Source organism: Prionailurus viverrinus, chromosome C1 (genome assembly GCF_022837055.1).
Source record: "Prionailurus viverrinus isolate Anna chromosome C1, UM_Priviv_1.0, whole genome shotgun sequence".
NCBI classification, from domain to species: Eukaryota; Metazoa; Chordata; class Mammalia; order Carnivora; family Felidae; genus Prionailurus; species Prionailurus viverrinus.
The window spans coordinates 212,333,315-212,347,251 of record NC_062568.1 but is presented as its reverse complement, the minus strand read 5'-3'; the positions used below and the strand labels follow the sequence as shown (position 1 = coordinate 212,347,251).

The 13,937-nt window shown below is 58.8% G+C and overlaps 1 protein-coding gene across 5 annotated transcripts in view; it reads right to left on the bottom strand.

Moving 5' to 3' along the window:
- The window catches only part of CEP104 (centrosomal protein 104), a 35,588-nt gene that overhangs the window by 3,733 nt on the left and 17,918 nt on the right, over positions 1-13,937 (bottom strand). For all 5 annotated transcript variants that reach the window (XM_047869969.1, XM_047869973.1, XM_047869970.1 and 2 more), the window contains 9 exons: positions 13,270-13,443; positions 11,532-11,708; positions 8,759-8,965; positions 8,280-8,396; positions 6,224-6,263; positions 5,961-6,027; positions 5,311-5,419; positions 3,087-3,225; positions 2,858-2,925 (listed from right to left, as the gene is read on the bottom strand). In XM_047869969.1, the coding sequence (XP_047725925.1) occupies positions 2,858-2,925; positions 3,087-3,225; positions 5,311-5,419; positions 5,961-6,027; positions 6,224-6,263; positions 8,280-8,396; positions 8,759-8,965; positions 11,532-11,708; positions 13,270-13,443 (1,098 nt within the window). The remainder of the gene's footprint in view (positions 1-2,857; positions 2,926-3,086; positions 3,226-5,310; positions 5,420-5,960; positions 6,028-6,223; positions 6,264-8,279; positions 8,397-8,758; positions 8,966-11,531; positions 11,709-13,269; positions 13,444-13,937) is intronic.

The following is a 13,937-nucleotide window of genomic DNA, read 5'->3' as shown; positions in this document are numbered from 1 at the left end:
GAGTACACGGGGCAGGGTGACCGCCAGGAGCGGGGAGTGGCCCCTGGCTGCCAGCCGGCAGAAAACAGGGACCCCAGTCCTGTAGTGACAGAAGAATTCTGCCAGCACTGGGGGAGCTCGGGAAACCCCCGCCCCCCGGCCGAGCCCACGGATGAGAACGCGGCCCAGTCTACGTGTCGCTGCGGCCTGGTGACTCCTGGAGCAGAGGACCCGTTCAGTTGTGCCCACGACTCCTGCCCCACAGAAACTGACATCATAGAAGGATGTTTGAGCCGCCAAGCGTGTGGTGACTGGCTGCAGGCATGGACCACTGAACCGAGAGCAAGCAGAGAAGTCCGAGAGGCCTGCTGTCGGCCTTGGAGCCACGAGCTGTCGCACGCCGGGGGACACAGCTGCCAGGAGGAGAGGGGCTGAGGTCTGCATCGCGCGGAGCAGGAGATGACGGCAGCCACACAGGGACCGGGTGTCCCGTGGCAGCTAGTGTCACGGTAGAAATCAGACCCCGGACACAAAGCCTGAGTTTCACACGCGAACGGAGAGCAGGCGTGTGCACGTGAGGACTACCTACACGACTTTTAACAGGGAAAACCACTACAAACGGCCCTGGTAGGAAGGAGGGGCGGTGGGCAGGGGCAGGGACTGCGGCTGCTCTCGGTTCTTCTGTGCGTGTGTCCCATTTTACAGACTTCAGAACCGGTCGAGCGTTTCATATGATTACAGGACTTAATTTTACGCCCCCCCCCCCCAAACCGAATACACAATAAAGCAGATGACGTAAACGCACTGTGGCCGTGAAACAGCTCGTGGACCCCCCACCGCCAGGGGACACGGAAAGGACGTGAACGGGGACTCGCGGCCCCGAGTCTGGGCACTGCCGCCAGGCACGTGCTGCGTGTGGGGTCGCGCAGCGCGCGTGGACGACGGGCGGCAGGCGGGTCTGGCATCTCTGGGCTCTGAGAACCCAACCCTTGGGCTGGGGAAAGGGGACGCTGGGAGACACAGGGTGCGTCGGAAATGTCGGGCTGAACTCATGGGGTGGTCATGTCAGCATTTTCACCCGGCTCTGTCCACCGGGAAGGCCGGCGACAGTGACCAACTCGGTAGCTGTGAGCACGGGAGACACCGATGCTGTTCTAAAATATCCATTTCCACCGGAGGGAGCCCAGGTCCGGGGTCGGCCTGGGCAGGGCCGGCCTGGAGCGGGCAGAGCGTGACAACAGCCGGGGGGTGCCGAGAACACCGGGGTCCGACCAACAAGGCCAGGAGCCCGTCCGAGAGGCCGCGCTGGCCAGAGACCAGGCGACTCAGGCCTCAGAGAGGCTGCAGGACACCGGTTGAGTCTGCGTGTTTACGACACTAAGGGACACGCTGGTGAGCGGCTTGCTCCTGTGCAGCCCGTGGACCATGCGGGAGGCACACACGTTCTCGCCCGGGGGCGACTGCAGGGCAGAGGGAGGGACGCTTCTCTCGGAAGCGGCGGCCCAGCTGACGACTGAAGGGTGGCAGGCTGGGCTGTGTGGACCTGACGGTCCCTGACGGTCGTGGGATGTGTCTGGTCACGGAAGGGCAGGCCACTGGCTAAGAAGTGGCTGCGGGCAAGTCTGAGGTTTAAACGGACCCGGCCTATAGAGCCAACCTGTGATTCACAGGAACCGGGCGGGAACGACCTCTTAACGGTGCCGGGAGGGAAGCCATCCGCAAACCCAGCCCACGGGAAACCCAGCCCACGGGAAACCCTGCCAGGCAGACCGCTTCTCACCAAACTCTAAAACAGAGCACACGGAGGAGGCTACTTAGAAACACATCCAGCAGTCTCCGCGTGCAGCCTCACCGGGGGCCGGGACACTGACCCCGAGGGGAGGCTGGGGGACGCTCTTGAGAGCGCCTCCACGAGCACTGTTTCCGGAGCCCCACGGCAGAGCATTTCCAGAGGAAGCGACGTGCCGTCTGGCTGCACCTCAGCGTGGCCTGGGCGGGGAGCCGCAGCTGGGTGCACATGAGGCAGGGGTGGCTGCGAGCCCACGGCCACGCGAGCCGGCGATGGGGCGTGAGGGGTGCCTGCGGGCCCCTCTGCTCTGCCGCGCACTGTGTTGTGTATCTGACGTTTTCTGAGAGAGGGACGACGGGCCTGGGACGGCGGCGTGGGCGCAGGGCCGTCTGCTATGTGATCTCGGAGGTCGAGGGCGAGCTGCAGAGCACGGCTGGGTCCGAGCCGTCTCGTGGGCACATCCCAGACGGCTGGGGCAGGGAGAGCCCGCGGCGGGACCCGTGGGGAACTGCAGGTGCAGCGGCTAAGGGGGCTGGAGCGGAAGCGACGGAGCCAGAGGCAGGTCCCCAGAACCGCCCTGCCTGGCACGCGGAGGACATCACCACTGTCGTGTCAGCTGAACCTCCGACACGAGCCTCAGACCTGCTCTGCTCAGAGCAGGGGGCCCAGGGAGGAGGGGGGCGGGAACCGGAAGCCAGAGTCCCCGGCGCCGGGGAAGGGAGGAGAGCTTGCAGTCGTCTGCGAGGTGGAACCTCCCAACTGCACTGGGCTGGATGGCAGCAATGAGAAGAGACCCGCACGTCTGGCCCAGACGCCACTCAGGGCCCCAGCGCACAGAGGGGTGCCGCGCCCAGACAGAGGCGAAAGCCCCTCGCGCTCACCCACCCAGAGCTGAGGCCCCCGCAGAGGGTCCATGGCGCTACAGGAGGGAGAACTCATGGGAGACGGCAGGTGACAGCGTGTCAGGCGGACCTGAAGCAGGACCGGGGTGCTCCCCGAACACTCACGGTCCCCCACCCGCGGCCCAGCCCTGACAGCCTCGTCGCCGGGTCAGCCCCGGGTAGGGTCACGCTCCAGTTAGGTCCTCACCTCCTCCCCCGGTGAGAAGTTCTCGTGGCACAGAGGACAGCGGTTTGCCAGCTTCTCCGGTTTGGCGGCTGAAACGGCATCAGCGGGACAAGGCTCAGCTCCTCCCGAGACCTGAGCCAGGAGCTATAGACACGGGACGGGCCAGCGCTCCACGCAGGGCCTCCCCAGGCAGGGCCCGGGGGGCACAGCGGGCACTGAGGGGTCTGGGCGGGGCCGAGCAGGCACTCACGATTACAGTCCTTTGCTTTGATGTGTCTGGGCAGCTCTTCCTTCAGAACAGCCTCGTTGCAGCGGTAACACTTTCCAAACCCGTCTTTCTTGTCGCACTCGGTCAGCAGGTGCTCCGTCAGGCTGGAGATCTCGACCACCTGCATCCAGAAATGCAGAAGGAAGCAGGGTGCTGAGAGCACGGGGCGCGTGCGGCACCACCCTGCACTTGTTCCCCAGGGCCGGAACACGCACACCTCTTCTCTCACTTGGTCCTGACCCCACCGGCCCCAGGGGGCTTCCTCGGGCGTTCACTATACTCTGCTGAAGACCCCGTGCCCCCCGTGTCTCCCTCCTTGTGTTATGGTGGTAGCGCACAGAGGACACTGCCAAGGAGGGGGGGGGGACAGAGGAGCGATGGCTAACCCCCGCAGCGCACGCAGGAAGCCGCGGAACAGCTTAGCCGTGTGGCCTCTGGGTTCAAATCCTGCCTCCCTGTTGCTTGTAAGAATGTGCAGAGACGGGGTCACAGAAAGACTGTTAGGAGAGTCTCTCACCACCCAGGCACGTTCAGCAGGAGTGACCACTATGCACGGACTCATACACCTGCTGGGAATCCAGCCACCAACCCGGGCTGGGAGTTGGGGGGAGGCTAGAAGTCTGCACTGCCAGGCTGTGGGGGGTGGGGGTGGGGGCTCTGCCTACTTGAGAGCTGCTGTGTAGCCTGCAAGAGCCCCAAGGTAGAGGCCAGAAGTTCATTCTCCTCCTTTATTAAAAGGAAGGCCTTACTGCATCAGAGAAGACCTGCAAATCCGGGGGTGGGAGTCTTCTTCAACAAGATACACAACGCGTAAACCACGGGCAAGACGAACAAGGTGGGCAGCGTTTAAACTTAAAAGACACGCTGGGGTGACAAACAGGCCAGACCCCAAGCGGGAGAGGGCAACTGTGGCACCTGGGGCTGGCCAAGGACTCCGGTCCGCGCACCTGAAGCATGACTACAGATCAGTAGAGCGGGGCCGGCAACGCAATTCAAAACGTGAGCAAGAGACTAGAAGCTATTTTACAAAAGAGGGCACTCGGGTGGCCAAGAGACGGATGGACAGGGGCCACACCTCACTGTGGGCAGGAACCACGGAGCTGGCGAGGATGTGGCACAGCCCCCCACGCCCTTAAGACCCCTCCGGAGCCCTTAAGACCCCTCCGGAGCACGGCCTGCGTCAGCCCCGCAGCCCAGCGCTGGCTCGCCCAGCCACTCTGCCCCCGGGGGTGCACCCAAAAAGGCGCGTTCGCAGGCGCACTGGGAGTGGATACAAGAGTGTCTGTGGCAGCGCTATTTGTGATAGGCTCTAACCGGACGCAACCTGAGTTCCAAAAACAGTAGGATGGAGGGATGAATCGCGGACTGCTCAAACAACGGAACACTATAAAGCTGGAAGACCAACCTGACATAAAGTAGGTGCATTTTGTAGGGTTCTATCACGTAAACCCAAAACGCAAGCGACACTAACTTGTGGTGTCAGAAATCAGGACGGTGGGGTGACTCAGGGCGGGGGGAGGTGGTGCACTTTGAGGGGCCTGGGTGCTGGGGACACGGGTGTGTTATTTTGTGGGGGCTCCGCGGGCTCTCACACTCATGGCTTTACGGACGGGCACCTCCTGTCACGTGCTTCGCAGATGCCGCGTTCTCTGCAGACGGAGGGGCTGCGGCGACCCTGCACTGACGGGGTCATTCGCCACCACCGTCCCGGCGGCATTTGCGCACTTTGCGTCCGTATCACGTTTTAGTAATTCTTGCAACACGTCAAATGTTTTCACTGTCGTATGTGTGACGGTGACCTGTGATCAGCGAATAGGACTTTGCCAGAAGCCCAAATGCTGGCCAGCGTTTTTTAGTACGTGTGTGACGCATGCACGTCGTTTTTTAGGTGCGGCTCACACACTGAACAGACCACAGGCCACAGCACACGTAACTTCCCCGCGCCCCGGGAAGCCACAAAGGTCACGTGACTCGCTTTCTTGCGCTCTGTGTGTTCCCGGGTGGTCCGGAACGGGACCCTACCGCTGAGGTGTGCCTGCACGTTTACGTACGTGGGACACGGCTCGCTTAAAATGGCGGGAAAAAGTAAGCAAACGGGGTGACAGCCATTCAGCCACTTTCCCCGCGACTTCTCCCCGGGGAGCGCTACACGTGGGGCAGGTCTGTGACGGGCCGTGGAGGGACCGCGTGCGGCCGGGCGCCTGACCTGCCTGCAGCAGGTGCATCTTGTCAGCATGAGACACTGCTTCCAGTAGTGCAGGTCCAGGCCCTCCTCCGTGAAGGACTCACTCCTCTCCCCACAGAAGATACATAAACTGAAACGAGACAGGAGCGAGAGATGAGGCGCGGAGGAGCCTGGATGCACACGTGCCCTCGCCTTCCCTGGGCGGCCCCGCTGCCCTGGCTGGAGGCTCCGTTGGGGGGGGGGGCGGCCCACTTGTTTGACACAAGTCGGCTTCGGGTCCCGCAAGTTCTAACCCGCCAGCACAATCAGGCAGAAACGCTAACTTGCATCGGAAAAAAAGGCAAAGGTGTTCTATTGAAATTCCTTGCACATGCGCTGTGGCGGCCGCACAGGGGACATGCTTCGCTGTTGTCACATGTGGTACCTTTAACAGCCCTCTGACAATCGGCCGCTAAGCAGTGTTGGGTAAGGTGCGGGGGGGGGAAACCGGACACACCCAGAGTTAAGCCCGTCAGCGTGGAGGGCAATTTACCAACTCGTACAAATGAGCGACGCGAGCCTATCAGCCCACAGGCTCGCAGTGCGCTGGGGCGAAAATATCTACTGAGTCGCGTTTTATGTGGCCGGTCCCGTCCATCTCTATACACCGGGCTGAGGATGACCCCACGCACTTATCTAAGTAGTGAGCGGCGGGGACTTCCGGGGCAGGACGTGCGGCTGCCTTCCCTCCTTCCGTGTCTGAAATGAGAAAGAAAAAATGAAAAAAAAAAAAAAAAAAGGTTATTTTTTAAAATGACCTTTTGTAGAAATTATTTTCAAAGTTTTAGTAACCAGTTTGGTGTGAAATACACTTAAAAGCACGTGAGTTAACAAAGGTCGTACAATGTCCCGCCCTCCAGTATTTGCTAAATGGCCGAGGGGACCGAGCACCTACCCTGACTGTCTGCCTCCAGCGCGGGGCCTGCCGTCGCCTCCTAAGACACAAGAGCAGAAGGGTCAGGGACAAATGGCTGTACACAGTCTGTCCAGGGCGTGTTGACCCTGAAAGCAAATTCTTCTGTTTTCAGACTCTCTTTTTTTTGTTTTTAACATTTACTTATTTTTGAGAGAAAGAGCATGAGCAGGGGAGGGGCAGAGAGAGAGGGAGACACAGAATCGCAAGCAGGCTCCAGGCTCGGAGCTGTCAGCACAGAGCCCGACGCGGGGCCTGAACCCACAAACCGCGAGATCATGACCTGAGCCCAAGTCAGATGCTCAACTGACTGAGCCCCCAAGGCGGCCCTGTTTTCAGACTTTCTACCAACAAGTATCACAGCTCTGTGAGCTCCCAACGCCCAAATACGTGTCTTCCCCTCTCAAGTCCCTGCCTCAGGCTCCTGTCCCTGCTGCCGCTCCCCTGCTCCCCGCTGGCTCTCCAGTGGCTCACCTTGGTGCTGTGAGCTCTGGGCAGCACGTGACCGTCGCCCTGCCCTGTGGATGCCCAGGGTGCCCCTCAAACGTCATTTCCTCAGCCGTCTCCCGTTTCCTAGTTGCTCATGCTAGGGGTGCCCTCCCCGGCCCCCCAGCTTGCCGCCCCCCGGGGTGGATGAGCAAGCGTTCAGCCTTCTCTCCCTGGGGGTCCCAGGCCCCGGCTTCTCCTGACCAGGCCTAGCAGCTGCCCCGCCCACCCTGCTGTGGACGAGGCTCCAGTGCCCCAGGTGCAAACTGGGGCACAAACTGGGAGAGATCTGGGCTTCTCCCCCTTCCCCCACGCAACCTCCATGAGCCCACCGGCGAATCCTAGGCTGCACTTCACGCACGCACAGGCCACCCTCCTCGCCTCTGCCCGCACGGTCCTCTCTCCAGGCCGGGGGCACTACTCAGGAGTCCTCCTGCGTGAAGGCTGGTGGCCCTGTGAAGGCCTCGGAGAGCAGATTTACTCTTGCTTGAAACCCTCAGACAGCTTCCTGAGTCACTCAGCTGTCCACTCAGCTTGTTATCTTTGGTGCCCCGTGCGCCAGCCACCCGGCTCTGGCCGCCCCTGAGGGCCCCTGGTGCTCAGGCTCGGGCCCTGGCCTCCTGTCGCCAGGCCTTTCCCAAGACAAGCTCTACGAGAGGCCCCCCGGAGCAAGGCGCCAGGCGGCAGCCCCTCCTCCGAAGCCGCTCCTCTGCGGTCCCCCACTCTCTCTCACAAGCTCCCTGAGTATCTGGATTGCTGTCGGATGCCACTGAGAGAGGACAGGGTCCCTGGGGATGGGGAGTTTTGTCTGTTCTGTTCTCTGGCACACACCGTCCCCAGCCCACCGGCGGACCCAAGGGATGAAGGTCAGAGCAGCACTGTTCGTGGCAGGGACGCTGCTGGGTGCCACGCCCTGGAACGTTCTCTCCCGCACAGCTGACACTTCACGCTCCCCCGTGGCTACTGCCCACCCCCTCTCCCCCTTTCTTTCTTTTAGAGGCAGGTTCTTTCTACTCAAGGAACCAAATTACGAAATCAGTGGCATGCAGCCGGTGTTTATATCCCCCAAGCACCTCCTGACCCCCCCGCGGACAACGTCCCCCCGAGGCGGAGGACCCTGGGCTCCCTGAGGTGGAGCGTCTACCTGAACCCCCCCTTTTTAGTGCACGGGAATCACATCTTCACATTCAGCCACATTTTCCTCCTTTGCCCCTGGAGGAGGCCGGGAGCTCCGGAGAGGAAATGTCCTTGTACCAGGACCATTTAGCCCAGAGGTTTCCTCTCTAGGAAACCTCCCCCCAGGCGGCCCTGCTTTTAGACATCAGCGGCTGCGAGCGGCTCGTGCCACCGCCCGGGAGGTGAAGAGTGGGGACCCGGAATCTAACGCAGAGCAGCTAGTGGGAGGTCCCTTTATTCACCCCAGACTAGTTTTAGAAGCACTCGCAGCAGAGAACACAAACAGCCACCCGCCTGAGGCCACAGAAAGTCACGCGAGCCTGCCGTGCGTCTGTCTGGGGGGCCGACAGCGGCGACCGGGGAAGGATGCGCTGACCTTGCCAGGCTGGACTCCGGCCTGAATTTCGGAGAGCACTGCCAACTGCCCTTGTAAAGCTTTAATTTCTTCTTTCTTTCGTTTTTCCGCTTCTTCTGTAGCCGCTTTCTTCTGTGCCTGATATGAAAATTATTTTTTCGTTAGAACAGCTTTTTAGGATGGTCTTCGAAATTGGGAGGGAATTACGGCATATCAATTACATCTCTTATATGTTAGAACGGTCGCTGACAACGTAACGAGGGTTCAAAGTAAATTCGCCAGATCGGCCTGAAAACATTTACTGGCAGATAAAATCGCCCATGTTCTCTCAGCTGTCGTTGCTCCAAAACTGAGGGTCTCACAGGCAGCAAGTGCAAGGGCCTGCACCTGAGCTCAGAGTGCCGGTTTCCTCTACGTGGAGCTCCTCTGTCACTTTAGTCGGGGACCAAATAACCCCTTCGGTACAGGATCAGATCGCGGTTTCACACAAACTAACGTACCTTCGTGTCAGCATCTGTAGGTCTGCCGTCTATTTTAGCAAATCCGTCAAAAATTATTTTATAGAGAACGTTCTTGCGCGTGGTGTTGTCGTCTGGAGGGAGGTACTCTAGAATAAAAGCCCGGTGCTGTTTATACATGTCCAAAATAATTCTAACCGCTGTCTCTCGAACCTCATACACTCTGTGCTCCAGGGCACTCACTGAAAACTAAAAATAAAGTTGGGAGGGGTTCTTGTGGTTACTGATTCTTACAATAACAGTATTTTTTCCAGCATAAAAGAAATAAAGGCACATGACGAAAATTCAAAAAACAGACCACCACCCACACAATTCCATTATGACAGAGAGTTTCTCACCGTGTGTCTCACACAATGTGATTGAACTCTGGTCGTATATGTAACTTTGTTTTGCTCTTTTCCACTTAACACACTAACAAGCATTTGTTTAGGTTACAACCTTCCATAAACTTCACATTAAATATTACAAAATATTCCAATCACGGAGGAGAGCAAAGGTGATAAACTTTACACGTCCACCATCCACATCACCAAAGCTGTAATTCTGCCATGTCTCTGTGGGACCTCTGTCTTTCAGAAGCGAGGCACCGCGGTGATGGCGTGAGTCCCCCGTGGAAGCCTCCTGGGCCCACTGTCCTCCCGTGCTCCTTGGAGGCGTGGCTCTCCCGAAGTAGACCTGCAAGCTCCTACCCATCCACTAGTCCACTAGCATCAGTGTGCGTGTACCATGGTGTGTTTAATGTTTTAAACAGCATCCTGCGCTTATCTTTCTGGAGCTTTCTTTTCCTGCTCGACACTCTTCTGTCAAGGACGCCCATCTGTTTCAGCCGCAGGCGCTGTCACGGGGACCTGTGGTGACACGTTCACCCCATCGCAGAATGGTGTTGCCGCGACAGTGGACCGACACCTCCCGTGGTGGTCTGGACGCCAGGCTGCTCACTTCCCATGGCGTCAGCCTGGCCACGGGCTCTTTGGTTTTACCCCAGAGCCTGCCTGCCCCCCACCGCCCCCCGGAGCGGCTCGCCCCTAGGTCTCCTCCCTTCCCCACTTTCTTGTACTCCCTCCCTGACAGCTCCCCAACCCCACTGGGGCTCCGGTCCATTCCTGCACCCACTACCGTCTCCTCCTGTCTGTCACCTCCCTCCAGCTGTCCCTGCCCTGGGCGTCCAGCCTGGACAGTGCGGTCCATCGCTAGGTCACTTCCAGCGTTCACGCACACCCTTAGAATCTGGGACCCCGTCTTCTCCTGCGTAGTCGTGGGCCGCGTGGACTGTGCCTGCAGACTTGAGGCACGTGGTGACTGGCCACTGCAGGTGTCACGGGGACCCCGGTGCACAGGGCACCGACTGTGGCATTTCCAGTCACTTCACCTTCTCAGACGTCCAGGGGGTGTTTCATATTCCTTCTTGTCTCTTGAACCTCTGCCATCGGGTCCGGCTTCCGTGAAGCCCATGTGTTGTTCCCTGCTCCACACGCAGCCAGCCCGCTGAGTCTTTACCAGAGCCACTCGGGACTTTGCTCCTGCGGTAACTGACCCCTCCTTCCCACTTCTGTTCATTTCTTTCTTCTTTTCCTTCCATCAGGATCACTCCTTCCAGCATTCAGATGGACCTGAACGTGGCTACGGGCTCGACAGGCCAGCCTCCTTCTTCAGTGCACACAGCCGTGGCACCCTTCCCAGGTCCTGTGTGTGTGGGCCACTGCGGTCACAGGAAGTGTGGCGGGAGCAGCGTGGCCCATAAGGACACCCTCACCACCCTCTCGTCGCTTCCTTCATTCAGTGACCTCCCAGGTTGTGCGTGAAAGCTGGTGGTGGCGACCCAGGAGGAAGCGGCGACCCTGAGGGCCTGCGTGGGCCAGAGCGCCGTCTCTCCTCCAGAACCAGGACTGCAGGGGAGAGCCGCGGGCACCGCCCCCGCCAGCTTCCAGAACCGATGCTGACGTTGGCACCGTGGAGCGGGGCGCCCGTAACAGGAATTTAAGTGTGCGGGGCAGGCTCCAGGCTCTGTGCTGGGGAGCACGGAATGAACGTGGGGGCGAGAAACATGGAGGTCCCCGTGGCCGCGGGGCTGCTGCCGCCAGAAGTGGTGGAGGCGGCTGGGTACTGTGTACGGGGGCTACCACCGGCTGCCCCTGGCATTTGTAGAAGAAGAGACAGGAGCTCAGGAGCGACCACTGACGGCCAACAGACTGCAAGTCGAAGCTCCTACGGGAGCCAGGCACGCGGAGTCCACAGAGGAGGGAGAGACGGCACTGAAATCACGCCGCAGACCCTGCCCTCCCGCACCGACAGGAGCGAGTACGGGGCGGCTGCGTGGGCTGCACCGGGCACCGTGTGTCCGCATCCGGCCAACACGCTGGTGGCGTGCACAGAGCTTCCGTGCGGACCATGTGGCACCAGGGACGCGGGGCCTCTGCTGTGGCCGTGTCTCTCCAGCGGCTTCTTAGTTGCACTGGGTTGTCCAGGCACACAAACTCCCTGCACTTCCGTAAACCTGACGTTCTTGCGGACTCGGCACCCGCCTCTCTGTGAGCTGTCCACTGCGGCCAAGACCTGTACAGACCAGTTACCAACTCGGGGCACAGCCAACAGCAGGGAGACTTCTGGTGCACTCGTTTGTGACACGAAACAGTGACTGTCTTTCTGAGGTCATGCATTCGTTCGTTCGTTCAACAAGCAGTGACCGGACACCCACCGCACCCCAGGCCCACCTCCCGTGCGGAGGCCACGGCAGCACACATACAGGTGCACTTACCTTCATCACGTTATCGACGGTGAAACCCGTGTTCCCGGTGCCCAGGTCTCTCAGGAGCCGGGCCAGGAGGTCCATCTGACTCATTGCCAGATGAGCCGAAGAGTTTGGTTTTAACGGCTGTACCAAGTACGGTGGGATAATCTGGAGAGACCTAACTTCCTTAAACAAGGCCATTTCCTATAAAAACCAACAGAACTTGTCAATTTTTACTGGAAAACGCTAGAGTCCACGTAGCATAATTTAGCATGATCCCCCAAATATGCTCGTGTTTCTATTCAAGGTGTACTGATTAAAAATAAAACCCTAAAGGAGCCTGTGCGGCTCAGTCGGTTGAGGGTCCGACTCTCGATTTCGGCTCAGGTTGTGATCCCAGGGTCACGGGATTGAGCCCCGTGTCGGGCTCTGCGCCGAGCGTGGAGGCTGTTTAAGATTCCCTCCCAGCCCCTCTGCCCCTCTGCTCCTCTCCCCACTCACACTTGCTCCTTCTCAAAACAAAAACAAAAAACCCTAAAGCATGAGAAATAAAACCATGATCACCCAAAGATAAATGAAAGACTTCCACAAAATGTGATCGAAAACTTAAGATTTCTCAGGATTTCCCAACTGTAAGAAAAAGGTTTTCTAATTTCTAAAATTCTCAAAGAAATGAGTGCTGTGCTACTATTTAGGAAACGTCAACTGAGAGCACAGCAGTCACAGACGGCTGGCGGACGGGGCCTTGGGGGGCTCACAGGACAGCACGTAAGTCCACTAGCAACAGACACGTCTTCCTGTAATTAACGTGTTTATCACTCAGCAACCAGACACAGAAAGAAAACGGTAAGACACTAAAGCATATGGGCTGCAACACAGAAGAAAATCCGTTAACAGGCAGCAGGCCACACCACCTCAAACAGCCTCTGGCTTTTCCAGAAGTTCCCTTTACGTCCGGGCCCCTGGGGACTCTGCCCGAGATCACAGGTGTGTGGGCGGCCAACCCCGCCCACAGCTCGTTCACGGCCGGCCCTGCGACCTGCTGCTGGACGAGGGCACCACACCGCGGCACCTCCAAACTACTCGGAAACCAGAGGTCTTAAAAATGGCTTCATGGAGGAAAGACACGCTCTCGTTTTCAACACCCCTTTTGAAAACTGCCATCTCCCCCAAACCGAGTCACAAGCAAGAGGGGGTGTCTTGTAGGACTCTGGGGTCACTTTTACCTTATTAGCAGAACTCCCTCCTCCTTTTTCATACTCAACAAACTCAGGTTTGTTGAAGAAAATGAGATTAGTGGTTCTTCACACTGAAAAGGATCCCTCTGAGAATGTTGTACAGGACTTGCGGGGTTCATAGACTTGCTGAAGCCCAAGCCTGGAGCTCGGGGCAACAGCTCCCTCGGGATTTCCCACGATGCCTGGCTGGAGGAGGCTCGTTTGCGGCAAGGACACAACTACTTAGACTGAGGTCATTGCACATTTATCTCTTTGCCCCCGATTTCCTATTCTGGTTCAGCTTTCCGTCCAGTCTCACTAGAAGTTACTAGCGCGTGTCGACGCAGACAAATACCAGACGAGCCAAACTATCCTTTACCGAAGTTTATGTCTAAGGCAAAACTCAGCTTTCAGAGCACAAGAGACGCAGGGCAGGGCGTCACGAAGGAGAATGGGTGACGCTCTTTGGGGAGACAGAACCTCGCAAGGCCCACCGGCTGGAGTGACACGCTTTTTTGCCGTTTCAAGTTTCACGGCGGCATCCGTACCTGGATAAAATTGGAAGCTATGACCCGGAGGCGAGCAGAGGAGTCTCCGGTCCTGGTGAGCAGAACGGGAACGGTTCTCTCCACACAGTGGGCCGTTTCGAGCTTACTCAGCTTGTGTTTGGGAATATATTGTGTAATTATCATTTTCAGCAATTTCAAAGAAGCCTGAAAGACCTAAGGAGAAAGTGATAAAAGCCGAGGCGCTCCTCTGACATTTACTGTGAACGATAAACATGAGCATCGTGCTGAACATCACGTGCTGCGGGAAGGGCCGCAGAGGGCGAGCTGAAAACCACCTCCTGAACACGGCGCCTCGAGCTGGGAAGACACGTGCCCGCACCTCACGTGTCAGGAGGCACCCGCTTCGCCCTGGACGCCAAGCGCCTGACCTTCCTGCCGGGCCGGGGAAATGCGGACGGCGGTGCCGCCGGGCGAGCTCACTGTCACGGCCCCTGTGGGGTCGGGGGATTCGCTAACGGCCCTGGGCTCCTCGGGCTTGTGAAACATAAAAACGTCAACCGAGTGCCTGCGGGTCGCGGGGAGCCCGGCCTCAGCGAACGCTGCTTTAAAGAGCGCGGCAAAGCTGGTGCCGTTCGAGAGCAGAGCGCGTGGCCGGGCGGAGACGGACTCCGATGCCCTTCGCTGAGCACGCTTCGTGCCACAGAACC